The sequence below is a fragment of the Erithacus rubecula genome (genome assembly GCF_903797595.1).
Source record: "Erithacus rubecula genome assembly, chromosome: 3".
Taxonomy (NCBI): Eukaryota; Metazoa; Chordata; class Aves; order Passeriformes; family Muscicapidae; genus Erithacus; species Erithacus rubecula.
This window is the reverse complement of record NC_136689.1, coordinates 89,913,304-89,932,181: the sequence shown is the minus strand read 5'-3', so window position 1 is coordinate 89,932,181 and position 18,878 is coordinate 89,913,304. Positions and strand designations below refer to the sequence as shown.

General features: G+C 41.8%; 1 protein-coding gene across 2 annotated transcripts in view; it reads left to right on the top strand.

The window, feature by feature from the left end:
• Positions 1–205: 205 nt before the first annotated feature.
• Positions 206–18,878, top strand: part of CARMIL1 (capping protein regulator and myosin 1 linker 1) — a 186,513-nt gene continuing 167,840 nt past the window's right edge. For both annotated transcript variants that reach the window (XM_079301418.1, XM_079301417.1), the window contains exons 1-2: positions 206–413; positions 4,250–4,347. In XM_079301418.1, coding sequence (XP_079157544.1) covers positions 374–413; positions 4,250–4,347 — 138 coding nt within the window. In that variant the 5' untranslated portion in view covers positions 206–373. The remainder of the gene's footprint in view (positions 414–4,249; positions 4,348–18,878) is intronic.

Below are 18,878 nucleotides of genomic sequence, written 5' to 3'. Positions count from 1 at the left end.
GGGGCCGCCGTGAGCCCGGAGCGCCGCGCCTGACGGCCGCCTGCGGGCCATCCCTCCCTCCCTGGAAATGCCCCTCCTGGCCGCGCCGGCAGCCGGGGCCGGCATGTAGCGCGGGGGGAGCGGGCTCCGCGGGGCAGGAGAAGCCCCTTCCCTCCCTTCCTCCCTCAGCCCGCGCTCTCAGCCGCGCACACACACACACTCACACACACACGCCGCGCTCCGCAGCGAGGCGAGGCGCACGGCCGGCCCTCCTCCTCCTCCTCCTCCTCCCCCGCCCGCTGGGTGCATGCCCGCCTCGCCCGGCGCAGGCACGGCGCGCCGCTGAAGCAGCCCCGCCGCCGGGCACCCCCGGGCGCCGGGCAGCGCCGCCGCCATGGCCGAGGAGAGCTCCGACGTCCCCAAAGAGTTGATCGGTAAGGGACCGATGGCGGCGGGCATGGGGGGTGTGGAGTCCCGGGGGAACGTGCTGCGGGTCAAGTTTGGAGGCCGCCGTGCGCGGGATGCAGCGCTGCCGGAGACGGAGCTGGGGGGAATCCGGGGGTGGGCTGTGGAGCCGGGGAAGCGCCGGGGGGGCTGGCCACAGAGCCCGGGGGGCTCCTCACGGGCCTGGAGGGACTCGGAGGAGCCGGCGGGGGCGGCGAGGCCGCGGTGCTGCGTGCGGGAATGGGCGGGCGGGGGCTGCGGCGGGCAGCGGGGAGGCGGCCGCGGGCAGGCACTGAGCTCTCGGGAGCCGCAGCCCGGCACGATGTGTGTCCCCTCTCCGGAGGGGTCTGTCCGGGGTGCCGGCAGGCTGCGAGCATTGGAAAACACGCTGGGAAGCTGCCCCGGCCCCCCGCGCCCCCTGCACCGCCGCCCGCCCGGGGCACGTCCTCGGAGCGCCTCAGCCTGGCGGCTCCACTCGGTGCTTTTCGATTTATTCCCCTGGGTTTTGCGTAGCTTAAGACTCGTTTTCCTCTGTACGTAGGAAGCAGTGAGGGTATTTGTAATTAAAGTTCTATGGCCCCATGCACACGAGCTGGCATCCTGCATGGTATACGCTTGGGAACGCGGTCACAGGTGATGGCGAGGACCCTGAAAATGCTGTCGCCGCTTTTGGGGAGCTTCCAATAAACGGATCGTTGACGCGGCGTGCGTGTAACCAGTGCCATTCGGGGATAACCGGTCTGATGTTCCAGCCCCTTAGCTACCTTGTTCAGGTCGAATTTCCTTTGGTTTTGCCTGTTGAAGAGCTATCTAAAGATCTCACCAGCGTTAGAATGACAGATGGAAACAGAAATTTGTCAGGCAACAAGATACATGTTACATTGAATACAATCCTTCAGACCTTACCTAAGTAATTTACATTGTTGCATTTGCTTCAGTTTTGTCAGTCAGCAAGTGATTTTAGCATTTATCTAATATTGGTAGAATCTGGGTGGACATTTGCAACTGCTGCAGATTTTTTTTTTTTTTCTGTAGTCAAAATAGCTTTATTTTGTAGTCCTTTAGGTCTCCAAACCATGTGGTTTACAGAGAGACTGTAGTCTATAGCTTACTGCTAAGAAGTGATGAACTGGAAACTGTGAGAATAGGAAAGGGTTCTAGGAGTATCTGTGGTCAAAACCATGGAGTTTTTCTATTTTAAAATGGCCAGGCATGTTTGAAGTGCTAGTACACAGTATTTCTTAATATGAGTCTGCTCTCTAGTATTGTAGGTGAGGTTTGCTGTGCGTTGCAGGGAAGAATAAGGTAGACATGTTCACACATTCCCTACTCTGGTAGCTTTGGACAATCTTGAGAATTACCCCCAACCCCCCAGCCCTGGTGCCCTGCACCCACTCAGCTTGGTTTGTCAAGGGCTGTTCTGGGGTGTGGGGATCTGTTCACGTAGATTGGTTTAATTTCTAGCAGTATTTTGGTGTCTGCATGTTAAAATTTAACCTTTAAATAGGTTTTTTGTAATAACTGTGTTTTGAGAGCAGGATGAAAGGATATGCTTTAACGTGGAGTGATTGGAGTGTGGAGATTAAACTGGGGGTAGGAGTGTTTGAGCTGCAGTTTTTGTTCTGTTACTCACTTCCCGTGTGACCTTTGTCAGGTCTCGTAGGTCATAGTCTTCAAAGAAACCCTCTCTTACTGCTGGTTTGCCTGGATCCACTCCTCCCAGGTGTGGATGTCTGAAGTCTCCAGCATTAGAAATGAATGAACACTTTAAAATGTGAATCTTAATGTTATGTTTCCATCTCTCAGTCTGATAATTTATTTCATCCACTTGCCACTCAATGTGGAGGGAATCGCCTTCAGTCCCATAGAGAGTATCTATGGAATCTGTATCTTAGCTCCTTTAAGTAGTGTTTCTAGCGCTTTCAGGTAGATAGAACCTTGCAAGGAGCTGACATCCTGACGATGCTTTGTGTAGTCTGGGGTCCCAGGCCCCTTCTCTCCCTATGGCTTGCTGGAGTAAGAGTGCTGGAGCTGAGGGTTTGCAGTCATTCCCACTTCTGCTTTGTGGGACCTGTGGGACAGCAAAGGGAAGCATGTCTTTCCATGCAGGTGCATTCCTAGATGTAAGCACTTGGAGCTGTTTGTGGGAGAGGAGAAACCAAAAGGCACAGGCTGCAAGTGGAAGCACAGTAGCAGAGACAGCCAGCAGTAATACATTCTGCAAGGAGACGGGACTTGATGAAAAAGACTCCGTGGTCAGCTTGCTGCTGGGTTCCCAAACAGGGACAGAAAGGTCAGAATTGGGCATTAGTCATGGGAGAGGAAGCCTTGGGAGAGCAGTTCACATGGGGCTGGACTTTCCCCCGGGCTCCGCTTACCTGGCTGCTCCGGGATCTCGCAGCCTGGCTCCCGACCAAGCCGTTGCTCCGGGAGCCGGCGGCGCTGGCTGCCTGCCACCGGGGCTGCTGCGGGCTTGGGACAGGCTTCTCGCTGGGCAAGCCGCTGCTACCGAGGAGCTTTTGTTTCCTCATCGGAAAATTAAAATTCCTGGGGAAAACATGCCGATTCTGCAGAAAGAGCTCTTTCTGGTGAAGAGTCTTTCTGAGCAGCCACAACTACGTTTCTGACTTGCACACCCTTCGGCCCTGCAGGCAGAACACTGTGGCCTGGGTTAAACATTCAGGCTTAATAAATAGTGTGTTGTTTGTGCTAACGTCTTCTGACTGCCGGATGAAAATTGTGCAGAAAAGCGCTATACAGAGCACTATAATTAAAAGCCTTAGGAATAGCCTATTATCTTTCATTTTTGCCTTTAAACTTAAGCATGCCCAAAGGCAAAGTGTATGTGTCTGGAGAGGGTGGAGACTTGCCTTTTTCAGATGCCTGTTGTTGGGCTGGAAATAGGTTAATGTGTTTAAAAGATTTCTTTCTCGTTCCCTTTCAGTGGGGGCTGGGGAGTGAAACTTAGGGAAGGTGCCAAATTGGCTCTTCTAGATGAACTCCTCTGTTTATCTCTCAATTACATCAGTGTCAATAGTTGTATGAACTTTCTAGACACAGTTCCCTGTGTGTATGTTCCCTTCAGGCCAGGGTGCAAACGTTCAGGGGAAAAGCTGGTTCGTGCCATTCTTGGCAGACACTGTGTATACATGTGTGTGCATGCACATATTAAAACATTATGGCAACTAATGTAACTTTGGTGTTGGCACCATGGAGTGGCTACAAGTTGTCACTGGGATTTGGACCAAGACCAACGTTGCCTCCATAGCATCCTCTGCATAGCTGCCAGGTGTTACTATCTGGAAGTCTGCTCAGTTTGCTTCGCTACTTCAATGCACAGAGAGCAAAATGTGTGAACAGTTGCTCTTCCATTGCCTGACCCACTTAGCTTCCCTGATATTAATAAGAGGCTGAAATTCGTGCAATGCAAGGAGCTAATTTGCTTTAGTAAGCTTTTCAGGTACAAATAATAGCAGTGAGGAATTTGTTGTATTTTCCCAGAATGGAGCTAAACAGTGCTGTGGCTTGTCTTGGGAATGCTTTTGACATGTAAGTAGTGATGGAAAAAAATACCAAATTGTGTTTAGAATCCTGGCATATGACATCAATAATCCTATCATAATAGACGCAAATTATTGTGTAGATGGCATACTTAGAAAATTGTTCTTGTGTTAGGTTGTATTTAATGCTGGTGCATGTGCATGAAACTTCAATGAGTGCAAGCAGTTAGACAACATAACTCTTCTGAAAACTCAAGCAGTGGCATCTGTTTCCTTCTTGTGTTGACACTGAAAGTATTTAATCAAGATATTTTCTTTTGTTTCAGAAAGTGTCAGGGATGTTATTGGGAGGAAAATCAAAATTTCTGTCAAGAAGAAAGTAAAGCTGGAAACCAAGGGAGATAAAGTGGATAACAAAATATTGGTAAGTACAATAGAATGACTCTGATTACATATGTGAAGGAAAAGTCAGTATCTTTTCAGAAAGCATTAATTCTCCTCTGGAAGTATTCTTTGAACTTTGTGTGTGCCATAAGATATCCATGTAATTTATCTACTTGCTTTTTCTTGCTTTCATGATAGCCTGCATAGGAAGTTGATGTGCAGCTGTGCATGTATACACACACTTGTATATAAAAATAACTGAGTTATTTTTCAGAGTTTTGGGTATTGTGTTGTGGACTGATGATAAAGAAAGCTATTATCAGAACCTGTTCTAAAATATTTTGCTGCCTTTGCTGGTTAGGTTTCCTGTTTACATCCATAAGAATTTTAAGTGGCCAAGAAATGCAAAATGAAGTATGTAGAATTAATTTTGAGAATCTGAAGCTGTTATGCAGTGAAGAACAACAGTAAAACTGTTGGACTTTTTGAACTCAAATGAATATTTGTGGTTTTTTGTATTCTCTGTTAAGGCATACATCTGCATTTTAAAAGAAATGCTTAATGTGTGGGATTCTAAATTGTTCTTAAAACTGTAGTGAAGGAAAGTGTTAAATTAATCTCACTTAAGTATGCTTTCCTGTTTTCTCAAGAATAGTTTTGCTGGTCTCCCTTGATAGGAAGAAAGCTGTGGTAATGAGCCGCTACATTTGCAGACTATCTTGAATAGCAAAAAGATATGAAACTGTATTTCCTTGCTCTTTTGATACATTTCTACTGTGAAAACTCTCAGAGTAACAAATAATTCAATGTTGCAATATATCTTGCAACATATTTGAGATTTGGTGTCTTGCTTGTGCTGTTTCATATTGTCAATTTTTGTTGCCAAAGCTGTTGTTACAAATATTAGGTACATTCTTCATGCAGATGGGCTATTTTGTCTTTCAAAACTGCAATTTTTTAATCGCTTCTGGATTATCTTCTTAAAGTATGAGCTGCTATCTGTGGTCTGTAGATAATGGTTCACTTTTCTGTTAGAGCTGCTACTTAAGGAACTTGAAATATTTTCTGCTTAATAGCTACCCGTGTTATGTCTAGTTCTTTGATTTACAGTTTCTGTCCTGGAAATAGATTGAATATGTGAATGTTGATTGATTGTCTCTATTTATTTGAAAACCATGTTTATAGGGAAAGCTGATAGATTTCACTGAAGTGGTTACACTTGATTGACTTTTTGACTTACATGGCATCATAACTGTTATCAATAGTGAAAATATATTGTGGAAATACTGAAATACTGTTCTGAACTCATGGGACCAAGAGAATGTCAAGCTTTGATTCATCAGTGAGGTTTCTGAGGGATGTACTACTCAACAGTAAAATGCCTAAATGTGATGACTTGGGTGCTTTTTCTCTCTTTAATCTCTTAAACTCTCAGATGGGGTACTTTCACCTTCCATGACTGCAGAGGTACTGAAAGGGAAAGAACCTTTCAGAGGTTCATGAGTTAGTGAGCACTACTTGTGTACATACATGTTGTCTTCAGTGCAGAAGATAAATGTTTCAGGGGAATGATTTGCTGGATATTGTCCGGTATAACCATTTGTTCTTTGATGCAGAAATGCAGGGGATTTATACTGGTGAGGAAAAAAATAATTTTTGTTCTTGGAGAAATTGATAATTGATTGCTGGAGTTGGATTTTGTGTTTTCCTTTGCTGTAGAGGAAAACTGCCTTTTGTGAAGCTCTACAAATCACTAAAGAGACTTTTTTTTGGAATGTTTCTCTGACTGTGTACATCTTTATGTGGGACTGTTTGGTTTGCATTTTTGGGATGTTTTTGTAATTTTGGCAAGTTTTTTTTTTTTTTTCCTTCTTTTTTTTGCAGAGGTGCTGAATGCTGTCTGCTGTGGCGAAGGCCTGTAGAGACTGTGATTCACTTTAGGGATGCAAAGTTCTATGAACTGCAGAATGCTCTGAAAAAGATTACACCAGAAAAACCTTAAGTTTGGTACCTCAGATTAATGGAGAGTTTTTGGCCTTAGTGTGTTGGCATAGTCTCACCTCTTACCTGCATATTAGAGGACATATATCCTCTCATTAAAAGAATGATACTGAAAATAAATAACCTTGCTTCAGAAGTATCTGAGTGCTTAGTATACTAAATGCTACAGGAAATCTGGCAGCAAAATTAAGAATTTCTGTACTCTGAGCTGGAGCCTGAGAGTATTCAGTAAATAATGCATATGGCCGCGGTCTGACCGGAGCGGGTAAAACCAAGTTGCTGTGCCTTGGGTGAGCCTGTCAGAAGAAATGCTGAATGAAGTGTTGGCAGCAAAAGCAGCTCAGTAATTAAAGACTCTATCCTTAAGTGAACACACCAGAGGGCTCAAATGTGATTGCATGGGCCGCATTCATGCCAGCAGTCCTCGACTCCTGAGAGCTTAGTTTTGAAACGTTCATCTTCTGAGTATTGTCTCTTGAGAGCACATAGGACAATGGATTGTTTTGAGATTTGGGGTTGAATTTTGTTAGAAGTTTGGTGTTTATAAGCATTAGGTGCCATACTTTGGGTCCAGCACTTAATAGGGAAAAAATATCAGTTGCTCTCATCTAGCTAACCCCAGAGCTGTTTGAAATGTGCTCATGGCTTTAGAGGAGGTTGATCACAGAGGCTGGCAGTGGGCCCTGACACCCAAATCTGTGCTTTAATTAAATGATCTCTCATCCTTTCTTCCTAGGGAAATCCAACAAAATCAGTACCACTTTGACAAAGGGAGATTATTTTAAAATGACTGCATTTGGCAGGTAACTATAAAAACACTTGACCTCTGGTCCTGTTGTTCATAGTGTATTCAAGGTACAGAGTACTAGAATATGGATGTAACCATCTACTTAAATCACTCTGCTGTAGGAAATTCTTCTGATAATTAAGATGGAAATTAGAAGCTGAGACTAAAGAAAAAACCAAGTGCAATAGGTGTGTTGCTTGCAATAGGATCCCAGCATTAAAGTGATGAAGTTGGTGCATAAAGACCATGCTTGCCTTAAGATGCTTTGGCATCCCAGCTTTGGGAGCCAGAGTTTGGAAATTATGTCTAGGAATCTTGATATAAACCAGATTTTTTTCAGTCTGCACGAGGAGTTTGCCGCCCCAGTAATCTCAATCTGCAGTTGTTTAGTTTTTCAGTTAGTCATAATGATGTAAAACAGTAAACATCATGAGCTGCTGAGCTGCCTCTAGTCTGCAAATTTCACGTGTTCAGGAAGCAAACAGGTATCCAACCCTGAAAAGGCAATATTCAGCTTGAACAGGCAGAAAAATCAATCCTCAAGCAATTAGGGCTAAACCCCAGTCCCATCTGGGGACTCTGGCAGAGTTAAGGAGCTGTTGGGAAAAGTAAGGAAACATGCAGGCATATAGAAGACCTTGAAAAGTGCCAAGTGGAACAGACATCCTGGGGCTCCCCAGTGGGGCAGAGTCCCACTGTGGGCTGGGGAGACACTCAGCAGGACTGGGGGGGCAGCTGAATTCCTGTGGTCCCTGGGAAAACAACCGAGTGCAGGTGTAGCTGTGGTGCTGCTCAGGCCAGAGTTGAGTGCCAGAGCTCTGAATCAAGGTGGGGAGCCCTGGCCAAGGCTTGTTCCTGCTTTTGGGGTCACATACCTGTGTCATGTTGGCTGCAGGCAGCCCAGCTGTGGCAGAGCCCTTGAGCAGGCTGCCCCAGCTGGCTCAGCCAGAGGCAGAGTGCTCCTGCAGGAGTGGACCCAGCTGTGTTTGGCTTCCATGTGATGCTCACAACTGTATTCTGACTGGGTCAAAATAGATAAAGATATCACTCTTTTCTAATCAGTGGAGGATTGCTTTGGTTTTGTGTGCTTGTTTTGTTTCAACCTGGTTTCTTATGAGGACAAGGTTTAAGGCATCATGCTGAGTGCCCTGTGGTGTTTTTTCCTCACACTGACAACTTCTGACCTTCTCTCCAGTTTCAGCTTAAGCTGATGGATATGGAGAGATCTCAGTTGATAAGAGGGGAGTGGGGGGAGACAGCCAGAAAAAAAAAGAGAAACTTTACATCTACTGCCTCTTCTGAGGCCTCTACCTTTTGCCACCATTAGGGATCAGGCAGAATGTCCTATTGGTGTCTGTGAGACTCTTCAGTATTTTGTTTTTTTTGTTTTTTTTGTTTTTTTTTTTTTTTTTTTTTTTTTTTTTTTAAATCCAGAGGCCTCAGTGACTGTCAGGTTGTCACCTGCAGACAAATGCTGTTAGGGGACTGGACTTCTTAGCTTTGGTATTTGTGGTGCTGCTTTTTTCCCCTCAAAATAGCCAAGATATCTGTACATAATTGTGCTGATTATTTCCTACTGCCTGTTCTTCCTCTCAGATTTATTGTAATTATCATCAAACATTGAGAAGTTAAAATGTGAGCTAAAGCCAATATGTGAAATAAATGTGACCAACTCCTTATGAAATGTTGATGCTTTTAGGAGTGGTTCATGACAGGCCAGAATTCAGGATTTGTCTTCTTTTTCGTCTTTACTATTAGAAAAAGAATATTCCTGCTCTAGTTGATTTTGAGATTAGTTTTCCTTTCCAAAGTATTATTATTTTAGACATAAAAGATAAGGAAATATTGAAAGGGCCATGCTGTCTATATGTTTGGTCGGGTTTCTTTGCTTTGTTCCTGGGTTTATTTTGAATTTTTGTTTTGTTTTGTTTTTTCCCTAACCTTAAGGCTATAGAATAGTGTGATGTGATGTAGTGACCAAAAGCACTTTATTAAGGAACCCCATTGAGGAGTCTCTGTTACAGTTCTGCCCTCAGTCATTTACATTCTCTTTGTTAAAATATCACAGTGCTACTTCTGAAAGTGAGACAGTTGCTTTGGCAGGTGGCTCTCCTTAAAATGTACTGTATGCCCAACATAAATTTACTGGGAGCAATTCATATGTCCTTGTCACTTTCTCTGGGACATATGTTTCCATAGGCTTTTAAAACAAAAAAACTGAGTTGACTCCTGTCAAAGAAGTTTATCTTTTTTCTGTGCACATGGTCTGAGATTTCGCATTCTGCTTCTAAGGACGTTCTTATAAAGACTTGAATTCTATTTAAAAAATAAAATCTATCTGTGTTTACTTTCAAAGGAGCAATTATGGCCATTTTGTGTGTACTCCATGTGGCTTCTGAATACTGCTTGAACAATGTGGCTGACTCTCATGAGGCAACAGAGAAAAAACGCCTGTAAGAGCTCCTGTGCCTGTTCAGCTATCAGGGTGGCAGTCTCTGGGTGGAGGCAGTGGTATTTTGCACTGCCAAAAGTATTTTGGGATTAAAAGCTTGTTTTTCATTGCTCATCTTTTGTCTTGATCCGTCCATGATACTCGGTTTGAATAGAGATGAATTTCACAACCTGCCTTAAAAAATATGCACTTCTTTTAAACCACTAAGAGCATGAAGCTCTCAGGGTTGTCTAAGGTTGGTTTTACATAAAATGTGTGCAATCTCACACATTATAACATGACAGCTGGTGTGTGATAATGATGTTAAATAGGGACATTCTTTAAAAATAATGGTGTTTCCTCTTCCCTGCCCAGAACATTGATTGTTATGACATATATCTTAAGTGTGTCTTTATGAAGATGAAAGGAGGTAGGTGGTGGTACATCTCTCATGTCAGGAAATCTAAATGAAATGAGGTAATAAAAAAGTAAGTAGATGTGAAAATATATTTTAATATGTTTACAAGGTGCCTCTTAGGAAACAACTGAACAGTGGCCTGTATGATTACTACAACAAACTGAAATAAGAAGAGTACAGCAGGAAATAGAATTCATTAATTCAGTCATGCAGTTGCATATGTTTCCAAAATAGGAAACATTTAAAAAATGTACATATGTGCAGGTTTCACTGAAATTTATGTTTGTTATACCCTGATTCATAAGGTTACTTTTAACTGGTGGGGCAATCTACAAACATAATATAAGGGAGACATGGACTGACCTGTTGGAGTGAGTCTCCCCAGGGATTCTGCCCCTCTGCTACATGCTTGTCAGACCACAGCTGAAGTGCTGTGTCCAGCTCTGGGGCCCTCAGTTTAAGGACATGGACCTGGAGTGAGTGCAGGCAAGTACCATGAAGATGATCAGAGGAACTGGAGCACCTGTCTTATGAAGCCAGACTGAGAGAATCGGGGTTTTTCAGGAGAGTAAAAGGATTCAGGGAGATCCTAATACTGGTACTTAAAGTGAGCTTCTAAGAAAAGTAAGGTCAAATTATTAACAGGACCTGTTGTGATAAGAAAAGGGGAAATGTTTTTAAACTAAAAGAGGGTTAATTTAGAGTAGATGTAAGGAAGAAATTTTTTATGATGAGAGTGGTGAGGCACTGGAACAGGTGCTCAGAGAAGTTGTGGATGCCCCATCCCTGGATGTGTTCAAGGCCATGTTGGATGGGGCTTTGAGCAGCATGGGCTAGTAGAAAGTGTCCCCATTCATTGCAGGGGGCTGGAATGAAATTATCTATGGGGGCTCTTCCAACCCAAACTGTTCTATGACTCACTGATTCAGTGGTTAAATGAATTGCTGTGATAGTCTGTGCAAGTGCAGAAATTCAAGATGATTTCTTGCACCTTGAGTATAGTGTGTTCTTTCCATGCTTTGGGAGGACAGAAATGCAGCTTGCTTGTTCTCCTTTTCTTTAATGTTGGGCAACTGGTACAGGCAGGGAAAGGAAAGAAAAAAGGACTCCTTTTTCAGTGCCTGAAAGCACCTGCTGTTGTCCTGGCTCATGTACTTTGCATTTGCACACTCACCTGCAGTGTTCTGGAAGGAGGAAATGTGAACATGATCTCACTCTTAGTTTCTACTTTTCTGTACACAGCTCTAAGAGCTATTGGGGTAAAAAAAAGTGGTGGGAGGGAGGAATCCACTGTAGCTCTGAATTGATCATGGGATCTTTCCTACTGTCAATTTTTTTGTAACCCAATTAGAAAGCATTTCCTTTTTAAGCTGCCACACTCTTTCCACTTCTCTTGCTGAATATATAATGTACCAAAGTGGTTTGCTAATGTGCTTTTGCTTTGAGAGGGCCTGACTTCTTGCCACCATTATTTATGAAATTGAGCCTTCCTAAGCAAGGATTTTCATTGAAATCTATGCATAAAAGAGGCAGAAGACTGATTATTACATATAATTTTCCTTAAGCTGAAAATAAAAAATAGAAAATGAGCATTAGGGTCAACTTCTTGTCTCAGTCACTCTTTGCCATTGGTGGCTTTTTTCCTCTGAGAAAGAGGAGACTTGGAGGGCAACAGAATGTGTTATTTAGTAGACATATTTTTGTGGGGGGTTTCTTTTATTTTTTCTTTTTAAAAAATTTTGTTTGTGTGGGGTTTCTTTTTTTTTTTTTCCCCTCTTACAGCTTGTTTTATCTGCCTGACTTACTTTAAGAAAAGACTTCTCATGCAGAGAATGTGGTTCACTTTGTAAGTAGTGTGGAGGAGGACACAGTAAACTTGAAAAAAGGCTGCAAGGGCTGCTAAGTGAAAAGTTAGTGCATTGTACTGTGAAAAATGCTTCTTGTTTCTCAGAGTTCCTCCTTTCCACCACTGTCGTGCTTGAAAATTGGTGAATGACACTGATTTGTTTGATTATTAAAATTCTTACTTTAGCTCACTACAATTCTTTTTTTTTTTTTTTTTTTTTTTTTTTTCCCCTCATGGTGGTGGTAATTAAATTCTATGTAAAGTAATTACAGGCCCAAGATATAAAATTAGCTTTTAAATTTAGCTGCTGGTGGTGATTCTCTGTACAGCTACCTGAGTCCCCAGGCTGATTTCTGCCCTTGGTCCTGTCTCATCTCTCCCTGTGTCTGAAGCCTCTACTCTGTGTCAGCTCATGAGTGGTATCTTTGTCTTAGTGATAGCTCCCCTAACTTCATTATTTCAGATGACAAACTGTTAGGATGCAAAATGTAATTATAAGAGCGGGATTCTTATAACCCTACATTCCTGAAACAGATTTAACCAAATTAATTGGCCTGCTGGATGGGAGAAGAGAGACCCTGGCTTGGGGAGTTGGGGTTGCAGAATAAGATCTAAGGAGCTGAGCCATGTGAAATTTAAGACTATCACAACAAAACAAGTTTGTGCTAAGAAGCTCAGAGGAGTCTCATTGCTGGTGTTGATAGAAATTTAAAGGGTTCATGGGTCCTGTGAGGCTGTTGGAAGGTGTTTGTAGGGCAGAAACTGTTGTGAAGTGAGGAGTAGCTCTTATTCAAACAAGGTTTGTTTCTGGATCTTTTTTGCAAAGTGACCTTCATAAAAAAAAAAATACAAGAATTGTTGGTGTGGATGTTGTGCAGCTGACAAGTGATGTTTGCAGCCCTGCATACAGTAGAAGGCCTGTGTGACAGCAGGATGGGCCCCAAAGTGTGCATGTGGAGATGGAAAACAGAAGAGGAGATCCTGATTCTATATTCATCTTAAGATTTTCATCCTGCATTGCATTTTCAAGTGGTGCTTGTTTCTATGCTTTTTAGGTTGGTTGATAACTAATTCTTTCCCCTTTCCAAGCTGGAGCAGTGGTTAGCAATGTGCTGCCTGGAGGTAGGCAGTGGTCTAGAGGCATGGAAGCACTCTCTTAGCCAGGGCTTAGGAAGCTGAGGTCATTTGGAGCAAGTCATTTCCACTTTGTGCCTCAAAGATGCTTACCAGAATCATGTCTTTATGGAGTAGCCACTTAAGGGACACATCACTTGAACAGCAATCCTTCCTTCATACCTAAGACTTAATCAAACCACTGCTTTTGTAGAGCTCCATGAAATTCTGAGGATTTGAACCAGGTTATAGATACCTACTTCTTGGGTCCAGGGAGCAAAACAAGAGGGTGAGACAGCGGCTGCAGAGCAGTTTCTACTCAGATCTGATTAAAGGAAGTGAATGGCTGTTGACCCCAATCTGAATTGGGAGATAGGGCACTGCTGTGTTTGTTCAGGGTCAACCTTTGAATGAAAAGGCTTCTCCCTCTCTGTCTTGAAGGCCATTAGCAAGACTGAAACTATTCACAGAGAACTTCTGATAAAGGAGAAGCCTTTCAGAGGCTCATCTCTTAACAAACACTGGAGGCTGATGCTTAAGAATGATACCTTTTACAGCCATGTATGTGAGCCTCTACTCCAATGTGGAGCTGAGGAGCTTAGGAAGGGAGCAGTGAAGGTAGGTCAAAACAGATGTTTGGATTTTTAGTGCAGCTGGCTTTAGATGGCAATCTCTTCTTTTGATATTTGCAATGTTGCAAGTAAATATTTAAAGAAGTGTTAGCTTTGTTAGGTACTGGTGCTTTGTTGAGTAGTAATTTCTGCCACTTTGGTAAGTTTATTAATATTCCAAAACTAAATTGTTCATTTGTTATTATAGCATGAAAAATGAATTTTAAATATAGCAAGCTGTTTTCTTGACTGTGCTATTTTTCACATCTGCACTTTGAAAGTGGCAGAAAAGTGCAGGCTTTGGCCTTTCTCTTTACTCGTCTCAAGACAGTGCTGAAATCCCTGCATTTTTGGTAAAGCATATTGATGTATTCTGTATACAATTGTTGCATACACTATGGGTATCTTTATGTTCTCTTTCTTACCTTGTGTCTTCCTTTTTACTGTCCTTCCATATCCTCTGCTGCAAAAAGTCCCTGGAAGCTTTCCTGTGGCAGATTGTTGTCAGGACTGGGGTTTGTTTTTTAGTCTACCTATTCTCACACTAGCATTCCTATTCTTCTAATAGCCCGTATTCTCCCACTTCTGTTTCCTTTCCTTACAGAGATAAGACAAATATCCCAAATTTTCTCAGTATCTCTGCAAATACAGGGATGATGGACTGAATGTGATGCTGTTATGCTAAGTATTGTAGGCTGCCATAAACTTATTCTGTATACATTTTTATCTTGTCTTGCTAGCCAGGTTCTCTCCTTTTTTGTTCTACAATTTTATCAAAATCTATGCTAGGTCAATGTTATTGTGTCAGTTTGGTTCATGCTGGACATTACGGTGTTCTTGAGAAATTCAGATTTAAGTTCTTTCCACCTTTCCTAAAACAGCTCTCTTGCATTAAAAAATCCCCAACATAACAAAAAAACTCAAAAACAAAGTGACCAAAAACTCACCACTAAACCCCAAACCAACTGCTAGCATCTCAACAAAGTGTTGTGCAAATTATTCTTGTCCTGAGGGGAGGAAAGGCATTCTGATGGATACAACACACTTGCATTACCCTCTCCACATACCTAGGTACAGGAGCAGAGAAAAGGGGAAAAGTTAAAAGAAAACAAGTGAAGAACTGTAGTATAACATGGCAATTTAAATGTAATTAGCTGATGTGGATGGTGCCAGAGCAGTGTAAAGGATTGTAAAATAGCTTTAAAAGAGTTTAATTTGTGAATACAATGTTTTGTTATCCAAGTTTTATAGTTTTATCTTTACTTTGGGAAGACATCCTCTATGACACTTGACTCTGTTGGTGGAATTTATTTTTTTCAGTCTGTACTATTTATTTCACATGTGATTTCAAAGCCAGTTTTCTACCATTTGCATTCTTAGCTACACCATGTTGGCAAACTGCAGGAGAAGCTGAATGCTGATTCTCTTGGGGTTCTGTGTAGGCATGTCAACTGAAATTTGGAAAAGCTGCTTATCTGGAGAAGAGTGTGTGTTCTGTCCTTAGCCAAACACCAAGAAAAGTCTTCAGCAGTGACCTAATACAGAGGGACTTAAATTTTTTTGTTGTTGTTTCTGTTTGTTTTGTTTTGTTTTCAGGATTAAACTTGCTTGTTTTTTTGCCTACACTGAGTGCTACTAAAAAAAGCTAAGAGGTGCAGCTCTCAACTCTTACAGGTTGTGTATTCAAATGAGAAAGATTTCACATGGTTGCAGGTTTATGGTGACACTGAAAATACATTGCCTTTTTGCCTTCTCATTGTTAAACTGTGACCCTTTCCAGCTGACAAAGATTTCTGAAACTGAGTAAATGCTTATTGTAAGCTTTGGAAATATATTCTTCCATGTTAAATAATTTGAAACCATTTAGCCAAAAATAGAAAACCTGAAAATACTAATTTTGTGTGATATTTCCATTGTGGTTCAATCCTTTTAATGTATTTCCTGTAACATTATTAGATGGTCCTGCTATTGTTTATATGTGCGTGAAATTGTGTGAAATTAAAATTCTGCAGGTTTTTATATGACATTAGTTTATCACAATGTATCCTTAATGCAATTTTAGTGGGTTTTTGTTCAGCTTGAGGGCTTAAATCTGCCCCAAATACATTGATCTTCTGTTTTATTTTTTCCATCTTTCCCTGTCTTATTTTTCTATTTTTATCTTCTATTGTTTATTTTAGAATATTCCTTATGTTGCTTTTCTTTTGGAGTGTCTGTTTCCTCTCACCATAAAGACAATTGCAGACAATTCTTTGATATCAAGACTGGCCTTAAGGACATACTTATAATTGAAGGAAACATTGGCAAGTCAGCTTCTTGGCCTCCCCCTTCACCTCTTAATCTGCCCCTGACTCCCACTGCTCTCTGGGTTGTGATTCCTACCATGCCCATGGTGCCTCTTCCTCCAGCTTGGAACAGCATGAACCTTGCATGGAAAGGGTCAGGGAATTGTGCTTGGCACAGAGCACTAGGAGCCAACTTTCCTCTTTTTCCTTGGGAGCCAGAGCTGCCTGGTGCTCTATGCCTCAGAGCAAATCAGGGTGGTGCCTGGGATGGGGAATGCCATTGTGCCTGTACTTTGAGATGTGCTGCAGAGAAAGCTTTGCTGTGCAGTAGCCTCTCTCTTTCAAGTCCACAAGGTGGCTGTTCTCATGTAACTTCGTGCAGGGAAGCTGGAAGGGAGCTGGAAGAGGTTGGACTGTGCTGGGGAAGGAGGTGTCTCTGCTTGCACAATTCCTCCTGTGATGCTAGACCTCTCTCTTGCCAGGAATCTGCATGGTGCTGCTTGGCTCCAAGACATGATAGGAGAAAGGGATTCACTGGTTTCGCTTCTTTCAGAGCATTGAAGAATTGAGAATAAGCGAGTCTAACAGAGATACTTCTTGCTCTCACCAGGCTTTTTACCTTACATGTTCTATGAAAGGCCAGCCTCAGAAATGTTTTCCCATGTCATCTTCACCTCCTTTTTTTTATTTTTTCCCCTTTATTGATAGTACTTCTGTAAAACTTCAGCTTGTGCAAAAAGGAATATATAGTGTGACAGAACTACCAAGAAGGAGTAACTTTCTCCACCTCCCTGCGTCACTGTTTTTGAAGTGGTAATAGCAGCTTTTCCTGGAATATAAAGAGGAAGAGCTGGCAGGGACATGAGGCTCTGTCAGAAGCCTGGCAGGAATTAAGCAAGCTTCCTTAGTTGTTCTTGTATTTTTATGTTCTCTTCAAGTGTACTTTCCATGGACCCAGCAAAAATACTGCACTGGTCTTGCTGGGCATTAGTTATTGGTAGAGTAATTTGAGAACCTTTGGGAAAAGATGTTATTTTCATATGTTTGTTTATTTACTTATGCCATTGTAGTTACTTTTGAAAGAAAATGAATTGTGGTTTTACAAATTTTGAATGGGTTTTATTTCTGCAGGAATGCCTTTGTGGGAAATTTAGCAAATGGTCAGATTGCAGAAGTGTTTTAAAATACAGTGCACAGATATTGCATCTCTCTCCCCAAAAACTGTTTGAAATGTACATTAGCCTTTGGGTTCAGTTCTCTGGCTTAATATCTGATATAATGAAGTAGGCTGAAAAAATCCTTGAACATATAGGGTCCAGATACATTTTTGCAAAGTTGAGTTGTTTATTATAGTGTGGTTCTTGCCACTTAATATCTTGAAAGACACTGAGTAAATAATGTAATTGACTTTACATTCATGGATATTGGATGACCCTCCCTTGGGGAACAGAGAACTTTTAATAATTGACCTTTGGATAATCTGATGGCATTGTCTTAAGAGAAAAAACAAAAATACATTGTCAGGTGGAATTGGTCTTGCCATGTCATTTAGACTTCTATGGTGAAAATCCATTAAACACCAATCTGTTTTATTTTTGGCTTTCTGAATAATCCATCTGTTCACTTATGTTGTACTGTATCTACTTATGATGTGGCCAAAATCTGATTTTGGTTTCTTTACTGTAATCTGCTATGGTGTAAGAACACTCTCAGGTGGCTTTTGGACCCCACACACTTGCAAGGTGAAGAATGTCCCTGTCCAGTATTTCTTGCACAGTCCAAGGATTAGTGGATCTTTCACTGTGTGATGGAGCCAAGCCAGCTGGACAAGGCATTAGGTTAATGCTTGGGGCATTTTTGATGCATTGACATGAGAAAATTTAGTATTTGGGTTACAGCAGCCTCTGGCTGTAATATTTAGTTGATGCTACTGTAAGAAAAATACTCCTTTTCTAATTTTTCTTTTTTAATTCCTCCTGTGATGGAAAATCTGTCCTGAGCTGATTTTAGCATTACATGGAGGTAAAGATTCATAGTGGTTTGCAGTTATCACTGTGCCACAGAGTGATAAGGTTGCTTTCAAGCATCTGTAATGGAAATATTGATGTTTTTCCATTCCTGTAGGTAGAGTTCATGCGTAAAATGAATGTTGAGCTTTATGTGTGCATAGTAATCACCCCTCCCAGGAATGTATAGCAATGCCTGTAATGTTGCAGAAGTTGATGCTTTAGATGGATTTGTGATGTAATAATCCACTTTGTTATATATTGCCCTATGTATCACATATAGATTATGTAAATTCCAAGGATTGTAATGTTATACTCTTATTTTAAGGTTAGTAGAGTAATTGAAACAAGAAGCAATAAAATCAAATCTTCTGAGCCCAGCATGCTGCCTCTTGCATCAAGATGGTGTTCAGTTGCTAAATGTGTTTTTCCCCAGACAGGGAGTGCATCTGCAGATTCTGCAAGGCACATTTGTTTCAGCCTGAGCACAGTCCTCTGTTGACACTTGCTGTGAAATACCATAGCCCAGTTCACCTTCTGTGCCACTGAGTTCTTGTAGCTTTATCTTCTTCGTTTATTCATTATTAAACATGTGCTTTCTGCTTGACAAGTGCTATAAAATCCCTTTCACTGTGGCTGAACCCAAGAACCTCTGCTGAGAGTCTAGAAGGGTTATCCATTTTTTTTTTTAATGCAAATATATGCATTCTTGCTTTCTGCTGAAGTGCTCTTCAGACCAGGCTCCTTAACAGGCTGGTAGATACTCCCTGTCCTTTTCTTTAAGCACATAGTCATGAAAAGATAAAGATTTTTCCAGAAATAAGAAAGTGAGAATATCTCATGTGTTGGAAAAATGTTTCTAGAGGTCTGATAGTATATTGGCTCTACATGAAAATGAATGTTCATACTGTGTAGTGTGTATGTTATTACATTCTTCTGTATTGATGTAGCTGGTATGCAGACCCCATTAAGAACACAGAACATAAAATTGAAAGGTGTGCTTTTCTAACATGGGCCACAAGAATTCTAGATTCTGAAGCTGTATTTTTTAATGCGCTGAATGTAGACATGCA